Here is a 25,119-nt window from a genome sequence, read left to right on the forward strand (position 1 = left end):
AAAATATTTTTCCCTAGTTGGAGAGACTTCAGAGCAATGCTCTTCCCCACCCCTTAGGCAGTGTCTACCAAGTAACATTGAGAGGCAGTATTGAAATAATGGTAAAAGGTGGAACTCAAGCTCAAAAAGGTTTGGAATTCAGGTCTCTAAAAACCAAGGCCCGCATTATTTCCAGAAAAGCATGTGGGAAATCTCTTGAGGTAACATATGAATCAGGCCTTGATGGATTTACATAAGAATAGGGTGTTCTAGGCAGAGATAAAAACAATAGAACAAGGTATGCATGGGGTGAGAGGAGTGATGTACAGAGAAGGGTCAACAGTGGCCTCCAAGGGCCAGCTATGAAAGTCGCTCAGTTGTGTCCGACTCTTTGCGACCCCATGGACTGTGCAGTCCATGGCCAGATTCTCCAGGCCAGAATACTGCAGTGGGTAGGATAGCCTTTCCCTTTTTCAGGTTATCTTCCCAACCCAGGGATCGAACTCAGGTCCCTCCCCACATTGAGGGCCAGCTTTTTTTTTTTTTTTTTTAACCAGCTGAGCCATAAGGGAAGCCCAAGAAAACTGGAGTGGGTATCCTATCCCTTCTCCAGTGAATCTTACCAACTCAGGAATTGAACCAGGGTCTCCTGCATTGCAGGTGGATTCTTTACGAACTGGGCTCTCAGGGAAGCCCTGCTAGGTAATGAGTAAAACAGACAGGCAAGGAATAAGAAAATTTGATAGAAAAATGGGTTAAAAAGTTACTTTTTCCTTTGCTATAAGAGGAAATGGGAACATTAATATCTGCCAGAGAGCCCACTGGTAATGGTGGTAAACAGTAATAGAACTCTTGCAGATTGTCTTCAAGCAGAAGCTCAGGCCCAGGAGTGCCAGATATTTGGGGGTGGGGAGGCTTTTTTTTTCTCTCTAGTTGCGGCGCACACTGGTTGCCAAGCAGGGGCTCTAGAGCACAGTCTCAGTAATTGTGGCACGTGGACTCTATTTGCGACCTGCTGGCTTACTTGCCCTACAGCCTGTGGGATCTTAGGTCCTGGACCAGGGATCAGATCTGCATTGGAAGGCAGATTCTTTACCAGTGGGCCACTAGGGAAGTGCCAGCTATTTTTAAATACAGCTGCATCTTTTAATGTTGGCAATGAATTAAAACGTAAAATGCACTCAAGCCAACTAAAACCTTCCTTTTGAGTTGTATCAACTTTTTGGCTGCTAGTCTAATTGCTACATTAGGAATTGATGTAAACCAAAGTGAGTAGTTTATGAACTACTTTGGGCTCAGTGGGCTGTGAAGTAGTGATGAAATGATGTGAAAATCTTATAGAAACTCTAGAAAATGCAAACTAAACCATAGTGAGAACTCTCATCAGTGGTTGCTGAGCTTTAGGCAGAAAGGAGGGATTCCCAAGGGGCATGTGGTGGTAGGTATGTTCACTATCTTGATTGTGGTGATGGTTTCATGGATGTAGATTTATCAACACTTAACAAATTGTTCATTTTAAATATGTGCCATTTACTGTATGTCAGTTATATTTCAATAAAGCTGATTTCAAAAATGCTTTGTAGCAGAAGCAGGCTGTTAACAATTCTTAATTCCACTTGTTAGGCCATAAATTTAAACACCTTCACTTCACTGACTTCCAAGAAATCCGGTCTAGGATCACTCCAAAGAACACTATTTAGAACTTTGCAACAGGTTTTTATTTTTGCTTTATATCTATTACAGTGTTTGAAACCTAAAGAAATACATTTTCTCTTCAAATTTGGATGTGTATATAAATATCATTTGTCTGGACTCAGCACACTCAATGCCATGGTTTCTTGGCCTATATCTGCTCTGAAATCATCAAGCTTTGTCTGTCTACCCAGGGGCCCTGAGAACATGGAAAACAATAGCTAGAGTTTATAGTTCTTAAAAGCAAAATAAATTTGGATAGAAAAACCAGTGAGGAAACAGGTTTGATTCACCTTCCGAGGGTCTGTAGCTGGGAACCCAAGATGTTTTTGAGGGACCTCTGCTCTGTCTTGGGTAACTGGAACCTCACACCTTATTTGCTTCTTTAGTGGTCCAACCAAAGGCAATTCCCACAAAAACTTGCTGAAAGAGCCAATACCCAACTCCAGGGCTTGAGGATTCTCGCCACGGCAGTTTTCTCTTCCCAAACCCAGAGGCTGAACATCTGACCTAGGTAGGGATGCAGGGCTTAAGTTTAGCAGAGGGGTTCAGGTACGTGCTAATGTGCACAGCAGCCGTCAGGCTGGCCCAGAAGTAGTAAGGTGGGCCCAAACACACTCACGGCCTTTATGACACACTACACAAACCTTTTTCCTGGGGTGTTCTAGGTCTAAAATTTAATGGTGCTTCTTCTAACTCACAGCCAGGTTTGATTCTTTTTTTTTTTTTCAGGTTTGATTCTGAACATAGCCCAGGCCTGATGCAAAATGCCCTCTCAGAGGAAAACTAACAGCTTTAATTTACAGACTTATTTGGTTTGTACTGACCTCAAAATTCTTCCCTTACCATGGTCTTCATCTGGGGGTGGGGCTAGGGAACAGTCAATGGGATGACTGAATCCTTTATGAACGCCTTGGCCAAAGAACAGCTATTGCCTACCACATGGATCCCTGCAGGGCCCAATTCTCAGCTTGCTGGCTTAACAGAAAAATAGAAAAGACAGAAAAAATACTGGACAAGATTGGTCTAAAATGTCCAATCCTAAAACAGCTGTGGAAGAAACCTACTCTGAGCAGTTTCTCAAGTCTCACATGTACTTATTTCTAGGATAGTCCTGCCTGGAAGATGTTGCTAGCCTTTCCTATGGTTGTGAGCCTTTCCTATGGCTCGTGCACTAAGCCTTGCACCCTTCCCCAGCCTGCCAAGGAGGCCCCCAGCCAGCACCCTATGGGTCCCTGTAGTGCCTGCAGAGACCTGTAGAGTCTGGCTCCCTCCCTTCAACTGAGAATCCAGAACATGAGCCCCAAAGATGTATCTACTGAAGAATATTCAAGATGATGGACACCAAACTAAGTGAGTCTTGGGGAGAAGAGACATGGCCTGAACAAATGAGCTGAGAGGCCTTCAAAGAAGGGGGTGTGTGGGAGGAGGAAGTATTGATAGGCATTCATCTCCTTCCCTTCTATTTTGCTAGAAAAGGTAACTCTATTATAGAGTGTAGGGGGAGGGCAGGCAAACGTGAGAAAATGGAAGTCCAGTTCATTCTGCTAGAGTTTTCAGATTAAACTGGTCTGGCTTGAGGGAAATGGCAAGTCAGTGCCCGAGAGCCTTCTTTTGCTCTTCCCTGACTAAGCATAGTAGCAGCTATAATCTGTGTAGTTCAGCTCTAAAAAATAGAGCTGTTGGAAAGTCTTCCAAGGGAAAAGAGAATGGGAGTAGATCTAGGGGTTCTAGGTAAAGGGGAACACAAAGGGTCCCAGAAAGCTGAAGTCTTCTACATCTGTCCTTGGAAGGGTCCTTTGTACCCACTGCCTGAAGTAAACAGGCTGGCCAGGTAAGGATGGAACCTGTGTGGTTCTAACAAGGTTGCAGCCAATACCAAGGCCAGCCAGTCACTGGGGATAGCTCAGTCTTCTAAGACTAGCAAAGATGGGTGGGTGTGGGATGTCCAGAAGGGCTGGCAAAAACGAATAGCTGTTCAAAACAGTACTTGAACACTTTAGCTAAGAAAACGGTTCCTTGTCCCCTTAATCCACACCTAAACATCACCAACCCACCAGAGATTTTAAAATGCAAATAACCGTGTGCCAAAACATTAACCTTTCAAATACACGTCTTCTTTGGCTATTCCCTACAGCAGGCTGGGGAGCCCCTCCATCCCTGTAACATCCATTCAGAAATCTGTCAGAAAACTCTGCCTTCACCTGGGCCAGGGTCTGCAGTCCAGATGGGGGCTGTCCACGAAGAGTGACTGTCAAGCCTGGGCTAAAAAGAAACAATATTTTGCTTCGCAAGATGAACAAAGGAGAGGGGGACACAAAAGATGATGTTACCATCTCAGGGGGCTCGAAGAACTTCACCTGTTAACTGAAAGGAGGGTCAGAGGAATATAATGGGAAAACATAGTCTGAGGAAGACACTAAACAAAGGAAAGCTCCGAGAGGCCATGTTATCTGATGAGAAATTTGTCCTCAGGTTGTGCCCTGGGAGACACTTCAGCCTTTGGAGTCCTTGGAGAAAGCAGCCTTCAAGCAGTAACTGATCATCAGAAGAGTCTTCTATTTAGTACATGTCCTAGATCTGAAGCAAAAGTAGGAACAGCTGGGCAAGGCAGGACGTGTACGTCTCGCAGGAAGAATTTGGCCCCAGTGTCAAGGACTTAACTATTGCTAGAGATGCAAGAAGTAGTTCTTACTCAAATGCTCTGGCTGTTGGACAAGATCAAGGGGTGGGAGTGACTTTCTTTTGAACTGTAGGAGTAATGGAGTCAGCAGGCCAAGTGAAGAGGGTCCTGCCCTTGCCTACCAGGGAGAAAGGGGCTTGGTAATTACCATGGCCAAACTGCAGAGGAGCATCTGACTCACTGAGGTGGTATGGCTCTGCTATCACTTTTCAGTGATAACCACTAGTCCCCACCATTTTTCTCAGAAAATGCCTCTGGAGTTGGATCTCAATACTCGAAAAAGAGGGCAGATTCAAAACCAATGGGCAAAAGGACCTGAACTTTTTATCTGTAAGCAGAGTGGCACGGATTTCACCTGAGCCAGAGGTGGGATATGCAGGAATGGGAGCAAGAATGGCGTTGTTTCTGGGGAAGGGAAACTACAGCTTGGACCAGGGCATCTCTAACTGATCTCTGTGGGGAAGCAGCGACAGGGCAGACACAGTGTGCCTTCAGCTCCACCGCTGGCCTACACTTAGCCAACAGATTCCTCCACTCACCCCATCAGCTGGGCTTTACTTCATTACTATGTAATCCATTGACGCATACAGGCAAGCCAGTGAGGCACTGCAGGAGCTCTATGCAAAGGGAAAAGGCAAGGCATTGGGATTCTAAGTGTCACAGGAAGGGCAATATCCAAACCATGTACAGGGATCCCAATCCAGGAAGATATCAGTCACTCTCAAAAAAGTCCTGAAGCTGCTGTATTTCTGTAGTGACAGAGAACGCCACCTGTGATAACTCATGTGGACAAGGGCATTTGAGACTGAATCTGAGGAGGCAGACTGCTGTCTGGGTTTCCTGATGCGAGCAGGATGCTCAGCACTAAGGACTAGAGTGGTAGACTTGACCAGGCCCTGGAGCCACTGCTCCCTTCAGGTACTGGGACAATCAGACTAGGCTGACCTGTGATATGAAGGCTCCAGAGCGAAGGGTTTGTCCAGGTGGTAGCCCGGAACCCAAGCAGAGAGACGGATCAAGTTCAGGCTTCCTGAGCCAAAGAACTTCCACATCTCTTTTTGGTCTTCCTCACGGTATCCTACTTACAGAAATTACAGGGACAGTTCTTCCTCTTGAGACCAATTAAGATTGACCTACCTAATATATAGAATATAAAAAAATACAGAACTTTTTGACATTCTCTCCTTTGGAAGTCAAATATACATGATCCACCTATGGAAGAGGAAGAAGAAGGAGAAGAAAGGCCAAAGGCAAGGATCCCCTGGCTATCCCAATACATGACACTCTCACTCCAACCTCCTCTGCAACTTATGGGTCACCCGAGCAAGGACTTTCTCCTCAAGAGAAAGCAAGGACCACAGCCCTCTGTCGCGTGCTTAGGAGAAAATACAGCTACCTCAGAGGTTCATTTCAACTCTGAGGGGAATTTTCAAGTAAACAAATGAAATCAGGTCGCACCATTGGAAGGTGGGTAGGAAACATGTGATCAGTAGCAACACATGGGAAGCCCTGTCTGAAGGCCTGTGTTCCTCCTTGCTCACTCCCACTGGTGCACATGCCCCAGGAGAGTGAAGGGGATCTCCCAAACTAAAGAGGTCTGGGCAAGGGGTTAGAGGGAGGGAGGGGCCTTTCTCTCATGGTGACCTCCCCCTCAGTCTCTAGTCCCAGACAATGCTGGCAGCTGGGTTTCTTAATACCAGGAACTCATGGCTCTGGGAAAGAGCAATCTTAATACAAGAAAAAATGTGCAAAAGAAAAAATTAAATAATTCAATCCAAGCATACAAGATTAATATTCTGTCAGAGCAAGAACACTTTGTTTTGGATTTCTCCCCACCCCTCCCACCCCCCCACCTCTGGAATATTCCATCTGCTCAAGTACCCAAGATAAGAGTTACACAGATCAGGGCAGAGGACTGGGAAGGATGAAGGAAGATAATAGGGAAGGAAGTCACCACTAAAGAAGAAAAAAATAAAAATTTTAAAAAAAAAAAAAAAAAAAAAAGGTGCAAAATTGGTTACCTCAGTCCTCCTTTGTCTACCCCTGGGCTCCTGGGTTAAAGACATATGTGCAGCCAAAATATAGTGTAAGGAAGAAAAACCCAACACGTCCCCTTCTTGTCACAAAACCCAAACGTGAGCCTCAGATGGTTCTGTCTGTCCAGAGGGTGCTCCCTCCAGGGAAGGGGTCGGAGCAGGTCAAGAGCACAGTTTCCAGGGCAGCAGAGGTGTGTGGTGGCTGATGGTGGGGGGGCTGGTTTCCCGCCCACCAGAGGGCTGCTCTTCCGCTGGTTGGTGGTGCTTCCCATCCCCTCCCCTCCCTGGAGGCAGACATTATAGCTGGAAGCCCTCCATGGGAGCCTCAGGCTGCTGGAAGATGAACTGCTGTTGCGTCTCATCCACTTGGGGAGCCAGGCTGCTATCATCATCTTCTACACCAAAGTAGTGCTCAATGAGGTCGAAGGCCTTCTGGTAGATCTCCTGGTTCTCATGGCTCTGCAGAAACTCAATTTTATCCAAGCCTATGGTGGCAAGAAGGAAGCAGGGAGAAGAATGAACTTGGAGTGCTTTACTATGGGTCCATAAAACATGAATGCATTTTGCCTTCCCTGAGGTATATTAGCATTTATAAACACAAGTAATATGATCAGGTCTCTCTCTGATCTGAAAGAGGAGAGCTGCGATCTTTAGTTAAAATTACATAACCCCAAAGGAAAACAACTAAAATGTCAGTTATTAATCAGTGGTTTAACCTGGGCAAATTGTTAACCATTCTGAATCTCTTGGAGATGAGCAGTGTGTCAATCCAGTACCCCTAACAGAATGTGCCAAGGAAACCATAAACAAAACAAAAAGATAACCTGTACAATGGAAGAAAATATTTGCAACTGATGCAACTGACAAGGGCTTAATTTCTAAAACATTATTAACAGCTCACATGGCTCAATAATAACAACAAAAAGCCCAACCCAATCAAAAAATGAGCAGAAGACTTACACAGATATTTCTCCAAAGACATATAGATGGCCAAGAGGCACATGAAAAGATGCTCAACATCACTATTAGAGAAATGGAAATCGAAACTATAATGAGGGTATCACTTCACACCAGTCAGTATGGCCATCATCAAAAAGTCTTCAAGGGAATTCCCTGGAAGTCCAATGGTTAGGACTGAGCAGTCTCACTACCAAGGCCTAAATTCCACAAGCCAAGAGGTATGACAAATAAAAAACCAAAAACCAACCAAAAGTCTACAAATAATAAATGCTGGAGAGGCTGTGGAGAAAAGGGAATCCTCCTGTACTGTTGGTGGGAATGTAAACTGGTGTAGCCACTATGGAGGTTCCTTGAAAAACTAAAAACAGACCTAACATATGATCCAGCGATCCCACTCCTGGGCATATATCTGGAGAAAACTACTTTGAAAAGATATATACACCCCAATGTTCACAGCAGCACTACTTACTATAGCCAAGACATGGAAGCACCTGAGTGTCCATCAACAGATGAATGGGTAAAGAAGACGTGGTGTACATTTACAATGGAAAATTACTCAGCCCCAAGTAAGAATAAAATAATGCCATTTGCAGCAACATGGATGGATCCAGACATAATCATACTAAGTAAAGTAAATCAGACAAAGACAATTATCATATGATATCACATATGGGGAATCTAAAAAAGACCGATAGAAGTGAACTTATTTATAAAACAAAAAGACTCACAGAACACAAACTTATGGTTAACAAAGGGGGAAAGGTGGAGAGGGATAATTATGAGTTTGGGATTAGCAGATACAAATTCTGTGTGTGTGTGTGCGCGCGCGTGTGCGCACACACACACACGTGAGTTGCTCAGTTGGATCCCATGGACTGCAGCCTGCCAGGCTCCTCTGTCCACAGAATTTTCCAGGCAAGAATACTGGAGTGGGTTGCCATTTCCTCCTCCAGGGACTCTATGACCCAGGGATCAAACCGCATCTCTTGCATTGGCAGAAGGATTCTTTACCACTGTGCCACCTGGGAAGCCTTAGATACAAACTACTATTAACAAAATAGATGAACAACAAGGACCTCCTGTACAGCACAGAGAACTTATCTAGTATCTTGTAATAAGCTTGTTTATAATGGAAAAACAAAAGAAAGGAACTTGCTAGAAACTCAGCTGAAAACATGTCTTCCAGCTACTTATCCTATTATCAATTCTGGAGCTTTATTTTTGCATCTGTACCATAACCTACTTACTGGGTACAGCCTATCAGAAAGAGAACTGATCTACTGCTCCTCAGAAGAAATGGAACTTGTGGGATAAAACTTTGCATTCAATGCTGACCATACACCCTCACATACATATACTACTTCAGAGGTTCTGAACTAGAACTTATGGTTCTGAACTCTACTTATGACAGACATTAGTTTGGGGAGAAGGCACATACCATAGGCTTCCTCGATGAGCCCACAATAGGGATTGACCCCGGAGCCACTGCGCTTGCCCTCTTGCTCTCCAAGCCGAAGGATGTTCTCCAGTCCATTGAGGGCCACTTGCACAATCTTTGAATCCATCACAGTCAGCAAGTCGCACAGGGGTTTGATGCAGCCCAGGGAGACCAGGTACCTGAAGGGCAGAGACCAGTTAAGTTCTAAATCAAGACAAGATAAGGCAGGTGCCAGGCCGGTGCTCGGGGTCCCTAGGTCTCCTTCACACATATCAATGCTCTTAGCAATTCACTCTGCCCGAGCCCTCATAAACACCCAGGCTTTATCGCAGTCTCTTCACCCCGTCAATACTACTGGTTTAGTTCATTTCCACGGAGAAGGCTGCCACAGATTTCTCCTCCTGGTCTGTAATGTGTCCCTGCAGCAGTACTACCTACTCTGAAACATCATTTCCCTGCTTAAAATTTTCACAGTTCAAGCTCTACTCTCAATACAATCAGGCTCCTAAGCTTTTTTAGCTTCATCTCACATTATTCCCTTCCAAGAATACTACATTCCAGTCAAACATGTGAATGTCTCTAGGTTTCTGATTTTTGTACTTTTACTTATGCCTTTCCTGTCCAAAATGCTGTTCACAAACCTATATCCTCAAAAGCTATCCTTTTCTCCTAAGGTTTTATATATAATATGCTGAATATACTCCCCCTTCCTAAGCTACAAGCTGAAGGCAAGGTACTTCTCTAATTCCCACCACTCCAACTCAAGTTCATAATGGAAAGCAGAATCAAAGAGCATCTTCACACAAAACAGCTTTCCTATTTACTTCTCCCAAGTATCATTGTCAAAAATGATTTCTCAAGGAAACTGCTCTGAATGAGCCATCGCATGGTTCTCTTTCATTTGTATGAGTAATTGTGAATTATACAGATTTAAATTCTCTTGTGGGTAGAAAGAGGCAGAGGAGAGATGAATGTCTGTGTCTTAAGTGTCCATTCTCTAGGAGGGAAAAGAGGCTACACTCTAGCAGCTTATCAGTTAAACCCTACTGAACAGGGGTAGACCTGTCCCAGCAAAGGCAGTTAACATAAGCTGACAGGTAGAGTAAACATATCACTCAAACAATGGGAAGGACTGTGGTACCTGATTTGTTCAGGGGTTCCTCCTGATGTGGCATTGGTGATGGCCCAGGCTGCTTCTTTCCTTGTACGGAACTCTGCTTTCTGAAGGATTTCGATCAATACAGGAAAGATGTTTGCATCTATGACAGCCTGAGAAGAATTGGGGGTTCGGGGGTGGGATATGAGGGAAAAAAGTCATTTCAAGGAGAATAAGCAAATCCAGAACACAAATCAGCTAAGATTTAGACACATTCCCCTTCCTCAAAGTTCTCCTTTGTCCTTCCCATATACGTAAGGTGGTGCAGAAGAACCTGGGTTCTGCTCCACAGAATCTTTGACCAATAGCATACATTGATCCCAATTTCAAAAGAGAATTTTTTCCGTCTAGAAGGCAATATCCCACAAAGTCTCATGATCCTAGGCCTTTCTACCACCGCTCGTCAATCTCCCAACTGCTTGTTCTACCTGTATCTGAGCCCTGTTGCCAGCAGTGATATTTGAAATGGTCCAACAAGCTTCCTTTCGGATTGACTCCTTGGAGCTGCTCAGGAGGTGGAGGAGGCAAGGGAGGGCTGAACAGTTAAGAATGACCTAGAACACCAAAAGACAAATTGAGATAAATTGGACTTAACAAAAATTTAAAACTTTTGTGCACTGAAAGACATCTTTCAACAGAGTGAATTACACAAGTCACAGAATGGGAGAAAGTATATTCAAATCATATATCTGATAAAGACGAATATCCAGAATACATTAAAACAAAACAAAACAAAACAAGCTGAACATAGTTTAAAATTGGCAAAGGACGTAACAGACGTTTCTCCAAAGAAAACAGGCAGGGGGCCCCAAAGCACATGAAAGATGTCAGACACCATTAATCAGTAGGGAAGTGCAAATCAAAACCTCAGTGAGATACAACTTCACACTTCATAGGGCAGTTATTCTGTTTTTCTGGCCGTGCCGGGTCTTCATTGCAGCATGCAGGCTTAGTTGCCCCACAGCATGTGGGATCTTAGTTCCCCAACTAGGGACTGAACCTGAGTCCCCTGCATTAGAAGGCGGGTTCTTAACCCCCAGACCCCAGGGAAGTCTCTAGGATAGTCTTAAAATTATTATATATAAAAATTTATTATAATAATTATAAAATTTATTATAAAAATATTTTTATTCTTAAAAAATCCAGGCAATACAATTGTTGGTAAAGATGGTAAAAACTGTTGGTAAAGATGTGGAGAAATTGGAACCTGGTACATTGCTGATGGGAATGTAAAATGGCATAGCCATTGTGCTAAACAGTATGGTGGTTCCTCAAAATCGTTAAACATAAAATTACCCCATGACCCAGTAATTCCACTAATTCCACCTCTGGGTATATATCCCAAAGAACTGAAAACAGGGACTCAAACAGAGATTTGTATGCCAATAGTCAATGCAACATTACTCACACTAGCCAAAAGGTGAAAGCAACCCAAATGTCGATCAACAGATGAATGAATAAACCAAAGGTGGCACAGGTGTGCCAAGGAATATTATTCAGCCACCGAAAGGAATGAAGGTGTGACATACTAAAATGTGAAATGAACTTTGAAAACATGCTAACTAAAATAAGTTGAAACAAAAGAACAAATATATATGGTTTGGCTTACGTGAGGTTTCTAGAGGAGTCAAACTCCCAAGAGACAGAAAGTAATGTGGTAGTTACCAGGGGATGACGGGAGGGGGAAACGGGAAGTTATTATTTGAAGAGCACGGAGTTTCAGTTCTGAATGATGCAAAAGTTGTGGAGATGGATGATTGTGATGGTTAAATAACAATGTGAATGCACTTAATGGCACTGAACTATACTTAAAAGAATAACCAGCTCTCCAGCCTGTGTATAGAAAAACCTTGCATACTGTGCCCTCTATGGAGGTACTACTAACAGAGGACTAACATGAGGTTACCCATGGGATCCTAAAGGTTTAGTTAGGAAGTAGGGGTGAGGCTCCAAAGATTTTAGTATTTCAAAGGTACCATAACAGAAAAGCTGGGACTTTACCATGTCCCAGGTAGTAAGTCAAGTTATTCCATTTAGTTTTTCTTCAAAAGCACCCAATGGATAATGACTTGCTTCCAATTTATACAAAAAATAAAGGCAACCAAGTTGCCCACAAATCATACAGAGTGGCAGAGCTGGAATTTTTCCTTCAAGCCTATGCTTTCTCTCCTAGATCACACTGCCTCCCACCAGGACTAAAGTCTACGGCAGGGAAGGATTTTGCCCACAGACAGCTCTCCTCCTCCTCCTCCTCACCTGGGTCTGGATGTCATCCCCGGTGACGATGTTACCCACAGCTCTCAGGGCAGGAGAAGCCACTTTGTTATCGTTGTGCCTACAGAGGAGGGCGATCTGGTCAGTAGAGGCCCAGCACCAAGCTTTCAGCTCTGCTGGCCACCGAGGCCTGTAGCACTCATGGGTCCAGACCTTTGCACAGGGCAGCAGACTGCTAATTGCAGTTCTGAGCTTGGAGTCTGTACCCGTTCTAACTAGGAGCACTCACATGAGAAGCTCGACCAATCTCCGGCAGACTCCAGAGTCTATGACTGCCTGGATCTTCTCATTGGGGCCATCAGACAGATAAGAGAGGGCCCAGCAAGCATCTGCCAGCAAGTCTGAGTCGCTGCTGAAGAGTAGGCGAGACAGCACAGGCAAACAGGGGGAGACCTATTGGAAGCAGAGAGAGAGGGGTTCGTAGCGGGACAGGGTTACATCAGCTCTACCACTAACTTCCTAACATGTCCGAGCCCTCCTCTATGAGTAAGTCTAAGGCCCAGAGATTTCTACTACATTAAGCCATCAGGCCCACATTTTCACTTACCACCCTGGCACATGAGATCACCTACTTCACTGATGATTGCCTCTTTGAGTTTCCCGTGGATTGAGACTCTGAGGGTTCCCCAAAGACTTGAAAATTCCTATGTCAAAATTCCTCCATATGAAGGAACCTGCTATTACTCAGGAACTGGTAAGAAGCTCTTTTACCTTTGCGAACTCTGGGGGTGGGTTCTTTCCTCGGCAGAGGTTTGACAGGGCCCAGACCGCATTCCGGGTCATTGTCAGTCGTGTGGACTTGGTAAGGAGTCTGAAGGAGACAGAGAAGCCAGATCCTGACCAATGATGCCCTTTGCATACAGCCGTTGTCTATGAGCCCCAGGAGCACATCCAACCAGACCCCTATGACTCTAGCCGCCTCACTGTCTTTTCCTACCCATAATTTAAGTGAGTTAGTTTGGTCCAGGGGGCCAACCTACATCTTCATAGGGGATTAGGACCAGATGTGGTTGTTAAGCCCATAGCTAATAAGGACAGAGAGATGGACCTTGAATAAGCATGCTAAATGAAGTTTTAGTGTGAGGGCTTTAGCTATGCTGTACGGATTGATTTTCTGTGACAGGCCCACAAAAGAGTTCTAATAGTAGCTTACGAGGTTGTGACTTCTGAAGAAAAACTCCTCCTTCTGCTTTGGTTTAGATGTAGCTCTACTTTAAGGGCATAGAGGAAGAGATGGGAACATCCATATGACCCTGCATGGGGTCTTAGATCTGTGGTTTACAACAGAGCTCTCCAATGTACCTATGCATATACCCATAGAAAATCAATGCATTTTGCAGAGAAGGTTAGGTTTTTCCAGATGGGCTACTTCTTCCTCTGTCCTCTGGCTCAGCAATGAGCCAAGTATGACCAACAGGAGATTCTACAGCACTGTGAAGTGAGAAGCACAAGACACAGACCAGTGGCACAAGGTTCTTACTCTCAAAAGACAACCTTTTACTCTGTCAACCAGAATGCACTTTTAGTTAGCATTTTTGGATTTACTCATCATCTTAAGGTAAACCGTCCCCCAAAGATCTGCTACATGGCTGCCCTACAGATGTCCCAGGTGCAGATGACAGTAATTACTCACGTTAACAAAGGATTGAGGATGGAACAGTTCAAGACGTAATCTCGGCAAACAGAGCTGTCTCCAGCTATGTTTCCCAGTGCCCAGACTGCCTAAAAAAGCGAGGATGGAACCATCAGCCACAGAGCCTAGCGGCTTCTGTGAGTACTTTACACTCACAACCACAGAGTGACACACGGCGGTAACCAGGATGAACACCCCATCACGGCCTGAAACACGCCCAATAAGCTCAGGCGCCCTCCTTGTTGACATCCTTATTGCGTGCTTGCTCTGTGAGGACTTTTCCTCTGAGAATTCCTGGGTTCAGGGGGGAAAGCAGGCTGCCACTGTCCTGCGGCCAGAGAAGCCAAACCAAAACCTCCTTATCCTCACCTCCTCATCTCCCATAAAAGGAGAAAATGATGGGAAACTTGCATTCTTGTAGTCTCATAGGACCAACCCTAATGTATTAGTAGAGGAAAAATCCCCAGTACCACTCCACTTCTAGTCAACCAGTAAAACTCCAGCGGAAGAAATGGAAGTAGGGTTTTTGTGATCCATAGATGTTGAAAAATGGGTACTGTGGTATCTTTTTCCCAACACCACCTGACACCCAACATGTGGAGTTTTCTTCTACATCAATTCTCTGATACCGTGTCGGTGAAAAGTGAAAGTCGCTCAGTTGTGTCTGACTCTTTGTGACCACATGGACTATACAGTTCATGGAATTCTCTTAGGCCAGAATATTGGAGTGGGTAGCTGTTCCCTTCTCCAGGGGAATCTTCCCAACCCAGTAATCGAACTGGGGTCTCTTGCATTGCTGGCAGATTCTTTACCAACTGAGCTACCAGGAAATCAATTCACATGAGCTACCACATCAATTCAATGGTAGGGGGCTCAGTCCCACAAGACTGGCCTCACTTAGATACTAGTTACAACTCCCAGGTGCCACCTATACTTTTTACCAACTGGCTATAAATTCAGGAGTTCCACATTCTGCAATGAATTACAGAACTCAGGAAAACTGTACTCATGTTTAGCAGTTTAATAGATACAACTCATGAAGAGCTAAATGAAGAGATGCAGAGGGCAGGGTGTGGGGCAAAGAGTAGGGGCTGCACAGAACGCCTGTGCCCTCTCCAGGCAGGTCACCTTCCCAGCACAGTGAGTGTGCACCAACCCAGACGCTCTCCGAATCTCACTGTTCAAGATTTTTATAACCGAATATTTACCCCCTGTAACATCCCTAGGGAGGTTGGGGAGGAGGGGTGGGAAGAGTGGGGGTGGGGCAGGGTTAAAAGTTCCTATTCTCTAATCCCAAGTTTGGTCTTTCTGATCACTAGCCCTCCCTTCCTGAAGCTATCTAGGGCCCCACCCTGAGTCATCTCATGAGCACACACTCAGGTGTGTTGCAAAGGTGCTCTTTAGGGATAACAAAAGACTTGGATCACTAAGAAAATCCCAAGGTTTTTAGGAGCTCTTTGCTCTTAACCTCTTAACTGGGGATAAAGACAAAATACATTTTTTATTATACCGCTGACATCATCAAGAATTAAGTCAAATTTGGGTATTACCTGTTCCTGTACATCCTCAAAGTCCGAGTTAAGCAGCTCTATAAAAATGGGGACGGCCCCTGCTTCAATGACAATTTTGGTCTGCTGAGAGGTTCCAGAGGCAATGTTTGTTAGAGCCCAGGCAGCTTCAAACTGAAAGTGAGATTAAAGCCATGACTGAGAGGTCATTCCAGACAGAGCAGCCGTGCCTACCAGCTGGCTCAGAGCAGTTACGTCTCCTGCCCCTGACTTGAAAAAAAAAACACCACCACAAGCCTTTCCCTCTTCTCCTTTAAAAGAAAGGAAGAATTACTGGCAGTGACATAACATAATAGGAAGACAGAGCTCGGCTTCCATGGTCCCAGGTCTAGTCCTGCACCACCACAGCCCCCAGGAGTCCTTGGGCAAGCCACGTTTTTTGTTTGTTTGTTTGTTTTTCCTAGAGGCAGAGAGGTTGAAAGAGTTAGGAGAAGGAGAAAGAATGAAAGAAGAGTAGTGAAACCTGGGAGCAACACCAAATCTTTACTATTCCCCCACCACCTCAGTAGGTTGTTGCTGCTGAGTCGCTAAGTCATGTCTGACTCTTTTGCGACCCAATAGACTGAAGCCTGCCAGGATCCTCTGTCCATGGGATTTCCCAGGCAATAATACTGGAGTGGGTTGCGGCAAGCCATGTTTTTATTTCCTGCACTTCACTTTATTCGTTTCTGAAACCAGGATAAAAGTGAGATGGGTCTCTCAAGGACCCTTTCAGCCAAATTTCTAGTAAGTTCTCGTAGAGTGGCTCATCACTCATTTGTGAGAAGAGAGACCCAGAGAAGCAAAGTGGTTCACTCCAGAATTAGAAATGGACTAGAACGTTTTATGTATGTATATGTATACATACATACATATATATATATACATATTTATTCTATATTACAACCTCTGAATAATGAATCTGTCCTATTCTGGTATCTTTCCTTTGAGACTGTTTCAGGGAAGAGTTTGTGGCTCTCTTACTTGAGGCCAAGTCCTCTGAGGTAACAGCATCCCCTTAAATGTTTCATTCTCAGAGATTTGTCTGCAGAAGCATGCCATAGCAATTTCTTGGCAAAAAGAGCATTCATCTGGTACCTCTCCACCCTGGGCCTCACCTGTAATGTACAATTCTCATTCCTCTTCAGAAACTCCACAAACCGATCCACCACTCCTGGAGTGTTGATAACTTCGTCTATTGGAGGACTGGGCTCTGGGAGAGGGACAAAGGAAAGAGAGAAGTCAGGAGAATGGCTGGCTGATGCATTCACTGGGGTCAGTCCACCATCCTTCCTAAATACTCCTCACCATCCTTATAAACACTCCCAAGCTTCCTTCTGGTGAGGTAGTTTTAACAATAGCAGGTCATTTTCGAACTGTATCAAATAGTTGAGAATCTAAAGAGTAAAGCCAATCCTAATCTAAGAATGCTCACCTTTGGCTTTCTAAATCTAAGCAAGTAAATAACCTTACCTACCTAAGCAAGCAAGAAAGTAAGAAAGAGAGGACCAAAGTAGGTGCAATGCTAAACACTTCCCTTCTAAGATCAGCATTCTTTTCTTGGGAGGAAGAAAAGTCCTCCCAAGGTCAAAGGACAAAAGTCCTTGGGAGAAAAGAAAATATTTTTCTCATCATACATCAAGTTTTTACTGAGCAAAAAATGTGTGCCAGACGTGGTTCTGGGTACCAAGAACACAACAGTGAATCAAACCAAAAGTCTCTGTCCTCATAGAGCTTATATCCTAGTGAGAAGAAATACTGTTATGTTTGAAGGTAATAAGTGTAACAGGAAATAAAATACGTAGGGCCAGGTAAGGAGATTAAAAATGCTGCAGGGGGTGGGGGGAGCTGCAATTTTAGATATGGTGTCAGGGTAGGCTTTGTTGAGAAGGTAGGATCTAACCACAGAAATGAAGCAGCTGTCACACAGATTGTTGTTCTTTAGTTGCTGAGTCGTGTCTGACTTTTTTGCAACCCCATGGAATATAGCCTGCCAGGCTCCTCTGTCCATGAGATTTTCCAGGCAAGAAGAATACTAGAGTGGGTTGCTATTTCTTTCTCCAGGGCATCTTCCCGACCCAGTGATTGAACCTGCTTCTCCTACATTGGCAGATGGACTCTTTACTACTGAGCCACCAGGGAAGCCCTGTCACACAGATATCTGCAACTAAAGGATATCAAGCAGAGGGAACAGCCCATGCAAAGGTAAGAATGTGCCTGGCTTGTCCAAGGATGCCACAGCCAGCAGGGCTAGAGCAGAATGAGTGAAGGGCAGTAGTTGATGAGGTCAGTGAGAGGAAACAAGAGGCTAAGTCATGCAGGGCCTCCCTGGGGAAGTCTAGGCTTTGTACCTTTGGAGAGCAGTTTCCGGAATTTCTGTGTGGTTGCTAACTGCAGGTCAGGATCATCAGAAAAGAGCATCTCCACCATCTCTCTGGTGATCACACTCTCCTAGGACATAAAACAGGTTCATGATTTTGCAAACCAACACTAGAGCCAGATATAAGCCCATAATCCTGTTTGGCATCCTGCTTTCTAAAGACTTGAGGGCAGGGCTTCCCTGGTGGTCCAGTGGTTGAGAATCTGCCTGTCAGTGCAGGAGACATGGGTTCAGTCCCTGGTCTGGGAAGATCCCACATGCAGAGGAGTAATTAAGCCCATATGCCACAACTACTGAGCTTGTGCTCCTAGAGCCCATAGTCTGTAACAAGAGAAGCTACTGCAGTGAAAAGCCCTTGTACCCCAACCAGAGAGTAGCTGTCACTAGAGAAAAGCCTGCACGTAGCAATGAAGACCCAGCATAGCCAAAAAAAAAAAAAAAGACTTGAGGCCAAGAGGAAGGCACAACAGCAGCTCAGATGTTTAATCCATAGCTGCTTCAAGCTGGAACATTTAGAAGTGATTCTTAACCTCTGAGGCAACTGAAAGCTCCTCTTAAATGTTTTCTCTGGTGTTTTCACCAGAGACAAATCCCTGTTGACTCCTTAAGCTGACTGGGTATTAAGTTGATGCAAAAGTGATTGCTGTTTTGCACTGTTGAACTTGGCCGCCTGATACTGGAATACATTCTTAAATAAATGTGGTTATGTTATACATCACTTTAATGTGCATTTATCACTTTGTTTTTTTGCTAATGACTTATTAAGTTCAGTTCAGTCGCTCAGTCATGTCCGACTCTTTGCAACCCCATGGACCACAACACGCCAGGCCTCCCTGTCCATCACCAGTTCCCATTTTATTACTTGCTGTTTATTTTATATTTATTTTAGACTAGAGAAATGATGTTTGACAAAAAGCAAATTTGAGCTATTTTCTTATTCGAGTTTAAAATGGGTTGTAAAGTGGTGGAGACAACTTGCAACATCAACAACGCATTTGGCCCAGGAACTGCTAATGAATGTACAGTGCAGTGTGTTCAAGAAGTTTTGCACCCTGGTACTCGCGAGGAATGTCCACATCACCATCCCCTTCTCTCCTTTGTTGCTGCTAATGACAATACTCTAATGACCTACTCTACTATTCGAAAACTCTTTTTATGTAATTAATGTACGCTTTCTTGTTTATAAATGCCTGATTTTTTTTTTTTTTAAAGAAGTTTTGCAAAGGAGACGAGAACCTTGAAGATAAGGAGCACAGTGGCCAGCCATCGGAAGTTGACAACATCAATCGAGAGGATCCATCGAAACTTATCCTCTTAAATCTAACTACATGAGAAATTGGTGAAAAACTCAATGTTGACCATTTTATGGTTATTTGGCATTTGAAGCAAATTGGAAAGGTGAAAAAACACAATAGGTGGGTGCCTCAAATAAAAAAAAATTGTTGTTTGGAAGTGTCATCTTGTCTTATTATATGCAACAACAACGAATCATTTCTTGATCAGATGTGATATGTGACAAAAAGTGGATTTTCAACTGATGATGACCAGCTCAGTGGCTGGACCATGAATAAGCTTCCAAAGCATTTCCCAAAGCCAACTTATACCAAAAAAGGATCATGGTCACTGTTTGGTGGTATGCTGCCTGTCTGATCAACTATAGCTTTCTGAATCCCGGTGAAACCACGGCATCTGAGAAGTACGCTCAGCGAGGAGATGAGATGCACTGAAAACGACAATGCGGCAGCAGCACTGGTCAACAAAACGGCCCTTCTTCTCCATGACAATGCCTGGCTGTCGTAAAACTAATGCTTCAGAGGTGAACGAGTTGGGCTACAAAGTTTTGTCTCACCTGCCACGTTCACCTGACCTCTCACCAACTGCCACTTCTTCAAGCACCTCTTTTTCTAGGGAAAATGCTTCCCCAACCAGCAGGAGGCAGAAAATGCTTTCTAAGAGTTTGTTGAATCCTGAAGCGCAGATTTTTATGCTACAGGAAAAAAAAAACTTATTTCTTGTTGGCAAAAACAAATTGATTGTAATGGCTCCTGTTTTGATTAATAAAGATGTGTTTGAGTCTAGTTAGAATGATTTAAAATTCATGGTCCGAAACAGTAATTACATTCGCACTAGCCTAATACAAAAGGGCCCATGGAATAAAGAGATTAGCATGATTGTTGGTAAAGCTACTAGATGATATGAACTGCTCAATTTCTGTTCTGTAGAAGCAAGTAGTTCTCAAGCTTGCCTGAAGCACATGCAAGGGTCTTACCCCAGTGGTAGAGCTCACATAAGAGTCCATGAGAAGACTATCGAACATGGCAGCTTCTTCATTGATCAGCTCCACATTTCTCCGTTTAAAAAGCTGAAAGGAAAGAGAAGAAATGGTGTACAGAAACAAGGAACAAAGAACGACCTAATGTTAAATTACGGCATGACTGTCAAGGAAATGCTAGTGTATGAGAAAATGCCAAGCTTTATCTAACTGATATGGAAAGATATTCAAGGGCTTTACTTTCTATGTTACATCTATTGTTTATATTTTTGGAGAACATTTTTATAAGCGAATCTTTTAAAATTTCTGTGCCCTTTGTATAAAAGGGCACAGATATACATATATATAACATATATATACACACACCCCCTATATATACCCTATATATATATATATATATAAAAACACACACACACACATATATATATATGTCCTTATACACACATATATAAAAGGCTTCAAAGAAGAGAAATAAGGGTGGGCAAAAGCAGGTTAGCATCCAGACCTGGGCAAGGAACCAATTTGGTGGTGATGTGTGGCAGAGTGCAGATGATGAAGCATTAATACAGTCTCAGTTCTAGAGAGACTTACAAAGAATGGACTCAGGAAATAGAAGGCAGCCCAAAATGGTTGACAAACTTCTTAAAAGGCCAGGCTTGAGACTGGGCCTTGAAAGCCAGACCTAACAGTGACTACTGAGTAAAAACAAGGGGTTAGCGCCAGAAAGTTATATTGAAGACAATTAAAATGATACAAGGTGTACAAAATTATGGAAGAGAAATAAGGGACAGCTCTTTCTCAAAGCTTCCAACATTTCTTCACAACAAATGAAACTGGGTGAGTGGCCCACAGAGCTAAGCTACTTTCACAAGGGGAAAGTGAGAATGTAAGGTGGAGGCCAACCACGGTGGCTGAACCACCTCCCTAAAGAGCACATTTGAGAACACTCAGGTTAACGCACTTGTTGCTCCCGTTTCTGCTTCCGGAGCTGAATGCCCTCTTCCTCTCTTCTTCGCCTCATTTCCTCAGGGTTTAGGGCATTGTTCTTGTAACTCTTCATTCGATAATTGTCTTTCCCTGGGCTCGCCATGGTCTCTGGAAGGAGGGAAGATACAAACACACTGGCAAAGGTTCTTAAAAGGACAGCATTTTCTGCTCATTGGCTTCTTCCCCTCCCACCCTCCCCTACTAAGGGGGACTCACAGCTTCCCAGTGAAGCCTGATGATCTCAATAACTTCCCCTGAGGTCTCTATTACCACCCCCACACCAACAACACAGTTTCCTTAACAAGTTTATTAAATAAGTGCTGTTATAACAATTGATACAAGCTTAGTAGTTAAAAGGTGTAGGCCCTGGAAGCAGATTGTACGAATTCAAATACCAGCTTTTCCTTTTTTAAATTTGTTTATTTACTTGGCTGTCCCAGGTCTTAGCTGCAGCATGTGGGATCTAGGTCCCTGATCAGGGATAGAACCCAGGCCCCGACTCCGGGAGCATGAAGTCTTTACTCACTAGACCACCAGGGAAGTCCCAATACTGACGCTTCTACTTGTTAGCTGTGCAACCTTCAGTAAGTTGCTTTAACCTCTGTGCCTCAGGAGCTCATCTTTTAAAACAGAGTTGTTAGAAGGACTGTACAGCTTAACACATGTGAAGTACTACTTAGACCAAGAAGGAAATGGCAACCCATTTCAGTATTCTTGCATAGGAAATCCCACAGAGAGAGGACCCTAGCGGGGTACAGTCCATGGGGCCAAAAGATTTGGACACAACTTAGTGACTGAACAATAACAACAACTTAGAACAGCACTAGGCATATGGTAAATGCTCACAAGCTACGATCACTTCCACGACGAGAGAAAAGTTACATGACTTGCTGAATAAATGCAAATATATTTAACCTAGCAAGGTGAAATACAGTGTACCCAATTCAGTGGAATACCATGTATATATATATTTTTAAGTAACTCATATGGCCACTCCTCTATTTTTTAAAAGAAATTTAAAATTTTATTCTGTAACATTTGCTACATACAAAAAAGATGAAACACGTTAAGTTACCAAGCAAAATAATACAATGAGCACCTGTCAACTCACCACTAAATCCAAGAACTAGATTAATATACCTGAATCTAGTAGTTAAGGTCTCCCCCTGTCCCGGGCTCCTCCATCCCAACTCCAGCCAAAAGAAAACTGCTATTATGAATTGTCATTATCTTTGCTTTCATTTTTATGAATCACATATATGTACACCCCTAAATACTGTACCATACTATGTTCAGTCTACTGAGAATTATACCCCCTCCATTGGATTTCTAAGATTTACCCATGTTTTTGCATGAAGCCTTATTTCATTAATTTTTCCTATGTTATATTATTTCATTGTATAAACACATCATCATTTGCATTTCCCCAATGATGAGTGATGTTAAGCATCTTTTTCATGAACCTGTTGGTCATTTATATGTTTGCTTTGGAAAAGTGTGTATTCAGATCCTTTGCCCAATTTCACTTGCAATATTTGTGTTTGTTTGCTACTGAGTTGTAAGTTGGCTTAAAGCTCAACATTCAGAAAACGAAGATCATGGCATCCGGACCCATCACTTCATGGGAAATAGATGGGGAAACAGTGGCAACAGTATCAGACTTTATTTTTCTGGGCTCCAATATCACTACAGATGGTGACTGCAGCCATGAAATTAAAAGACGCTTATTCCTTGGAAGGAAAGTTATGACCAACCTAGATAGCATATTCAAAAGCAGAGACATTACTTTGCCAACAAAGGTTTGTCTAGTCAAGGCTATGGTTTTTCCTGTGGTCATGTATGGATGTGAGAGTTGGACTGTGAAGAAGGCTGAGTGCAGAAGAATTGATGCTTTTGAACTGTGGTGTTGGAGAAGACTCTTGCGAGTCCCTTGGACTGCAAGGAGATCCAACCAGTCCATTCTGAAGGAGATCAGCCCTGGGATTTCTTTGGAAGGAATGATGCTAAAGCTGAAACTCCAATACTTTGGCCACCTCATGTGAAGAGTGGACTCATTGGAAAAGACTCTGATGCTGGGAGGGATTGGGGGCAGGAGGAGAAAGGGACGACAGAGGATGAGATGGCTGGATGGCATCACTGACTCGATGGACATGAGTCTGAGTGAACTCCGGGAGATGGTGATGGACAGGGAGGCCTGGCGTGCTGCGATTCATGGGTCACAAAGAGTCGGACACAACTGAGCGACTGATCTGATCTGATCTGTATGAGCCCCTTATATTGTTGTTGCTGTGGCGTTTCTTAGTCATGTCTGACTCTTTGTGACTCCATGGACTGCAGCACACCAGACTTCCCTGTCCTTCACTATATCCTGGAGTTTGCTCAAACTCATGTCCATTGGTTTGGTGGTGGTTGATTTGGAGATGGATGTATGGCATCACCGAGTCCCTTATATATTTTGGATATTAATCCCTTGTCAGATATAGAGTTAGGAAATATTTTTTCCCACAGGTTGCCTTTTCATTTTGTTGACCATTTCTTTTTAATTGTTTGACTCTGCAAAAATCAGAAGGCACTGACAGACAGCCACCCAATTCCCATGATGCCCTGAGTGAAGGTAAGTCAGCTTAGACATATGATAGGCTAAAATCCCACTACTTAAGGCTCCAAGCAGTGAGAGAAACAGCCATCAAATGCTGATCTTTTTATTTTTTGGGGGGGAGGGGTGCTGTGCAGAAGCTTTTAAGTTTTCTACTTTAAGCTTTCTAGTTTATGGGTCCTACTTGTTTATCTCTGCTTTTGCTGCTTGTGCTTTGGTGTTATATCACCCTCCCCCCTCCAAAAAAATCACTGCCAAGACTAAGGTCTTTTTTTCCTGTGTCTTCTTATAGGAGTTTTAACAAGTTTCATGTGTTACCATCAAGTCTTACTTCATCAGCTAAGTACCATGTTGCCTTCCAAAGTGATGCCAATTCATATTAGCTTAGCAATACACGAGCTCTCATTGATACTCATCCTATTACTTAGAACGGTCACTTTTGCCAATCTACTGAATATAATGTACTTCATTAGGATAAAGATTTGCATTACTAATAGGGTTATTAGATTTTATGTTAATTAGCCATGTTTCCCTTTCTGTGAAAAATGTCTGTTTATGGTACGTCGAATATTTTCCATTGAATTACTTGTCCTTTTCTTATTGATTTATAGTTCTTAAGGTATTCTAGTTATTAACTATTTGTTGAGTATTTGTATTACAAATACCTTCTAGTCTCTTTTCACTTTTTTTCAATTTTCACTTTATGGAGTTCTTTAACAAGTTCTTAACTATAATGGAAGTTTTGCTTTAATACCTAGCTCTTTCTGTGTGTCTTGTTTAATAAATCCTTTAATGCTCCCAAGGTCAGAAAGATACCCTGTGATGTCTTCTGAAAGTTTTAAGGCTTGCCCTTTACATGCCAGTGTTTCATCTGCCTGAAATTTAATTAATTGGATATAAGCCTTAGGAAGTTAATATAAAGTCTGAACATTAATGACTTAGGTACACAGGTTAGGGGAAAAAAAGTAGAAAGGAGAGAGAAATTATACAGTAGAGAGAATCAACAAGGGCGAAACTTGGATCTTTCAAAAGACTGAAAATAGTCAAGTCTCTGGTTAGATCTCTCAGGAACAAAAGAGGGCACACATTTTAGAAATGAAAAAAGAACATAAAACTACAGGTAACTGAAAAGATAAAAAAGGGAATATGAACAACTTTATGCTAGCTAACTTGCTTGAAAAGACAAATTTCTAGAATAGTATAACTTGCTAAAAGTGACTCAGAATATCTAACTAGCCTTATAACCATTAAATATATCGAATCAGCACTAAACAATATTTCCACAAAGAAAATGCCAGGTCTAAATGGTTTTACAAATGAGATTTAAAAAAAAATTTTTTTTTTTTTTTTTTTTTTGGCTACAATATGCAGCTTCTAGGATTTAAGTTCCCTGACCAGGAATCAAATCCAGGCCCTTGGCAATGAGAGCTCAGAGTCCTAACCACTGGAGCACCAGGGAATTCTCGAGTTTTACCAATTTTTTAAA

General features: G+C 43.2%; 1 protein-coding gene, 1 long non-coding RNA gene and 1 other non-coding gene across 5 annotated transcripts in view; 1 reads left to right on the top strand and 2 right to left on the bottom strand.

The window, feature by feature from the left end:
• Positions 1–1,674: 1,674 nt before the first annotated feature.
• KPNA6 (karyopherin subunit alpha 6) overlaps positions 1,675–25,119 on the bottom strand; it is a 59,671-nt gene continuing 36,226 nt past the window's right edge. For all 3 annotated transcript variants that reach the window (XM_044937985.2, XM_006054614.4, XM_006054613.4), the window contains 13 exons: positions 21,012–21,145; positions 20,048–20,140; positions 17,750–17,849; positions 16,517–16,611; positions 15,402–15,533; positions 13,852–13,940; positions 12,930–13,029; positions 12,448–12,611; positions 12,201–12,279; positions 10,373–10,498; positions 9,930–10,057; positions 8,789–8,967; positions 1,675–6,875 (listed from right to left, as the gene is read on the bottom strand). In XM_044937985.2, coding sequence (XP_044793920.1) covers positions 6,688–6,875; positions 8,789–8,967; positions 9,930–10,057; positions 10,373–10,498; positions 12,201–12,279; positions 12,448–12,611; positions 12,930–13,029; positions 13,852–13,940; positions 15,402–15,533; positions 16,517–16,611; positions 17,750–17,849; positions 20,048–20,140; positions 21,012–21,140 — 1,602 coding nt within the window. In that variant the 5' untranslated portion in view covers positions 21,141–21,145 and the 3' untranslated portion in view covers positions 1,675–6,687. The remainder of the gene's footprint in view (positions 6,876–8,788; positions 8,968–9,929; positions 10,058–10,372; positions 10,499–12,200; positions 12,280–12,447; positions 12,612–12,929; positions 13,030–13,851; positions 13,941–15,401; positions 15,534–16,516; positions 16,612–17,749; positions 17,850–20,047; positions 20,141–21,011; positions 21,146–25,119) is intronic.
• LOC123332210 lies at positions 17,073–19,194 on the top strand. The gene is made up of 3 exons (XR_006548999.1): positions 17,073–17,209; positions 17,511–17,603; positions 18,991–19,194. It is a non-coding gene; the product is annotated as an uncharacterized LOC123332210 (long non-coding RNA).
• LOC112583128 lies at positions 23,579–23,726 on the bottom strand. The gene has a single exon (XR_003107473.1). It is a non-coding gene; the product is annotated as a small nucleolar RNA SNORA79 (small nucleolar RNA).

The sequence above is a fragment of the Bubalus bubalis genome, chromosome 2, assembly GCF_019923935.1.
Source record: "Bubalus bubalis isolate 160015118507 breed Murrah chromosome 2, NDDB_SH_1, whole genome shotgun sequence".
NCBI classification, from domain to species: domain Eukaryota; kingdom Metazoa; phylum Chordata; class Mammalia; order Artiodactyla; family Bovidae; genus Bubalus; species Bubalus bubalis.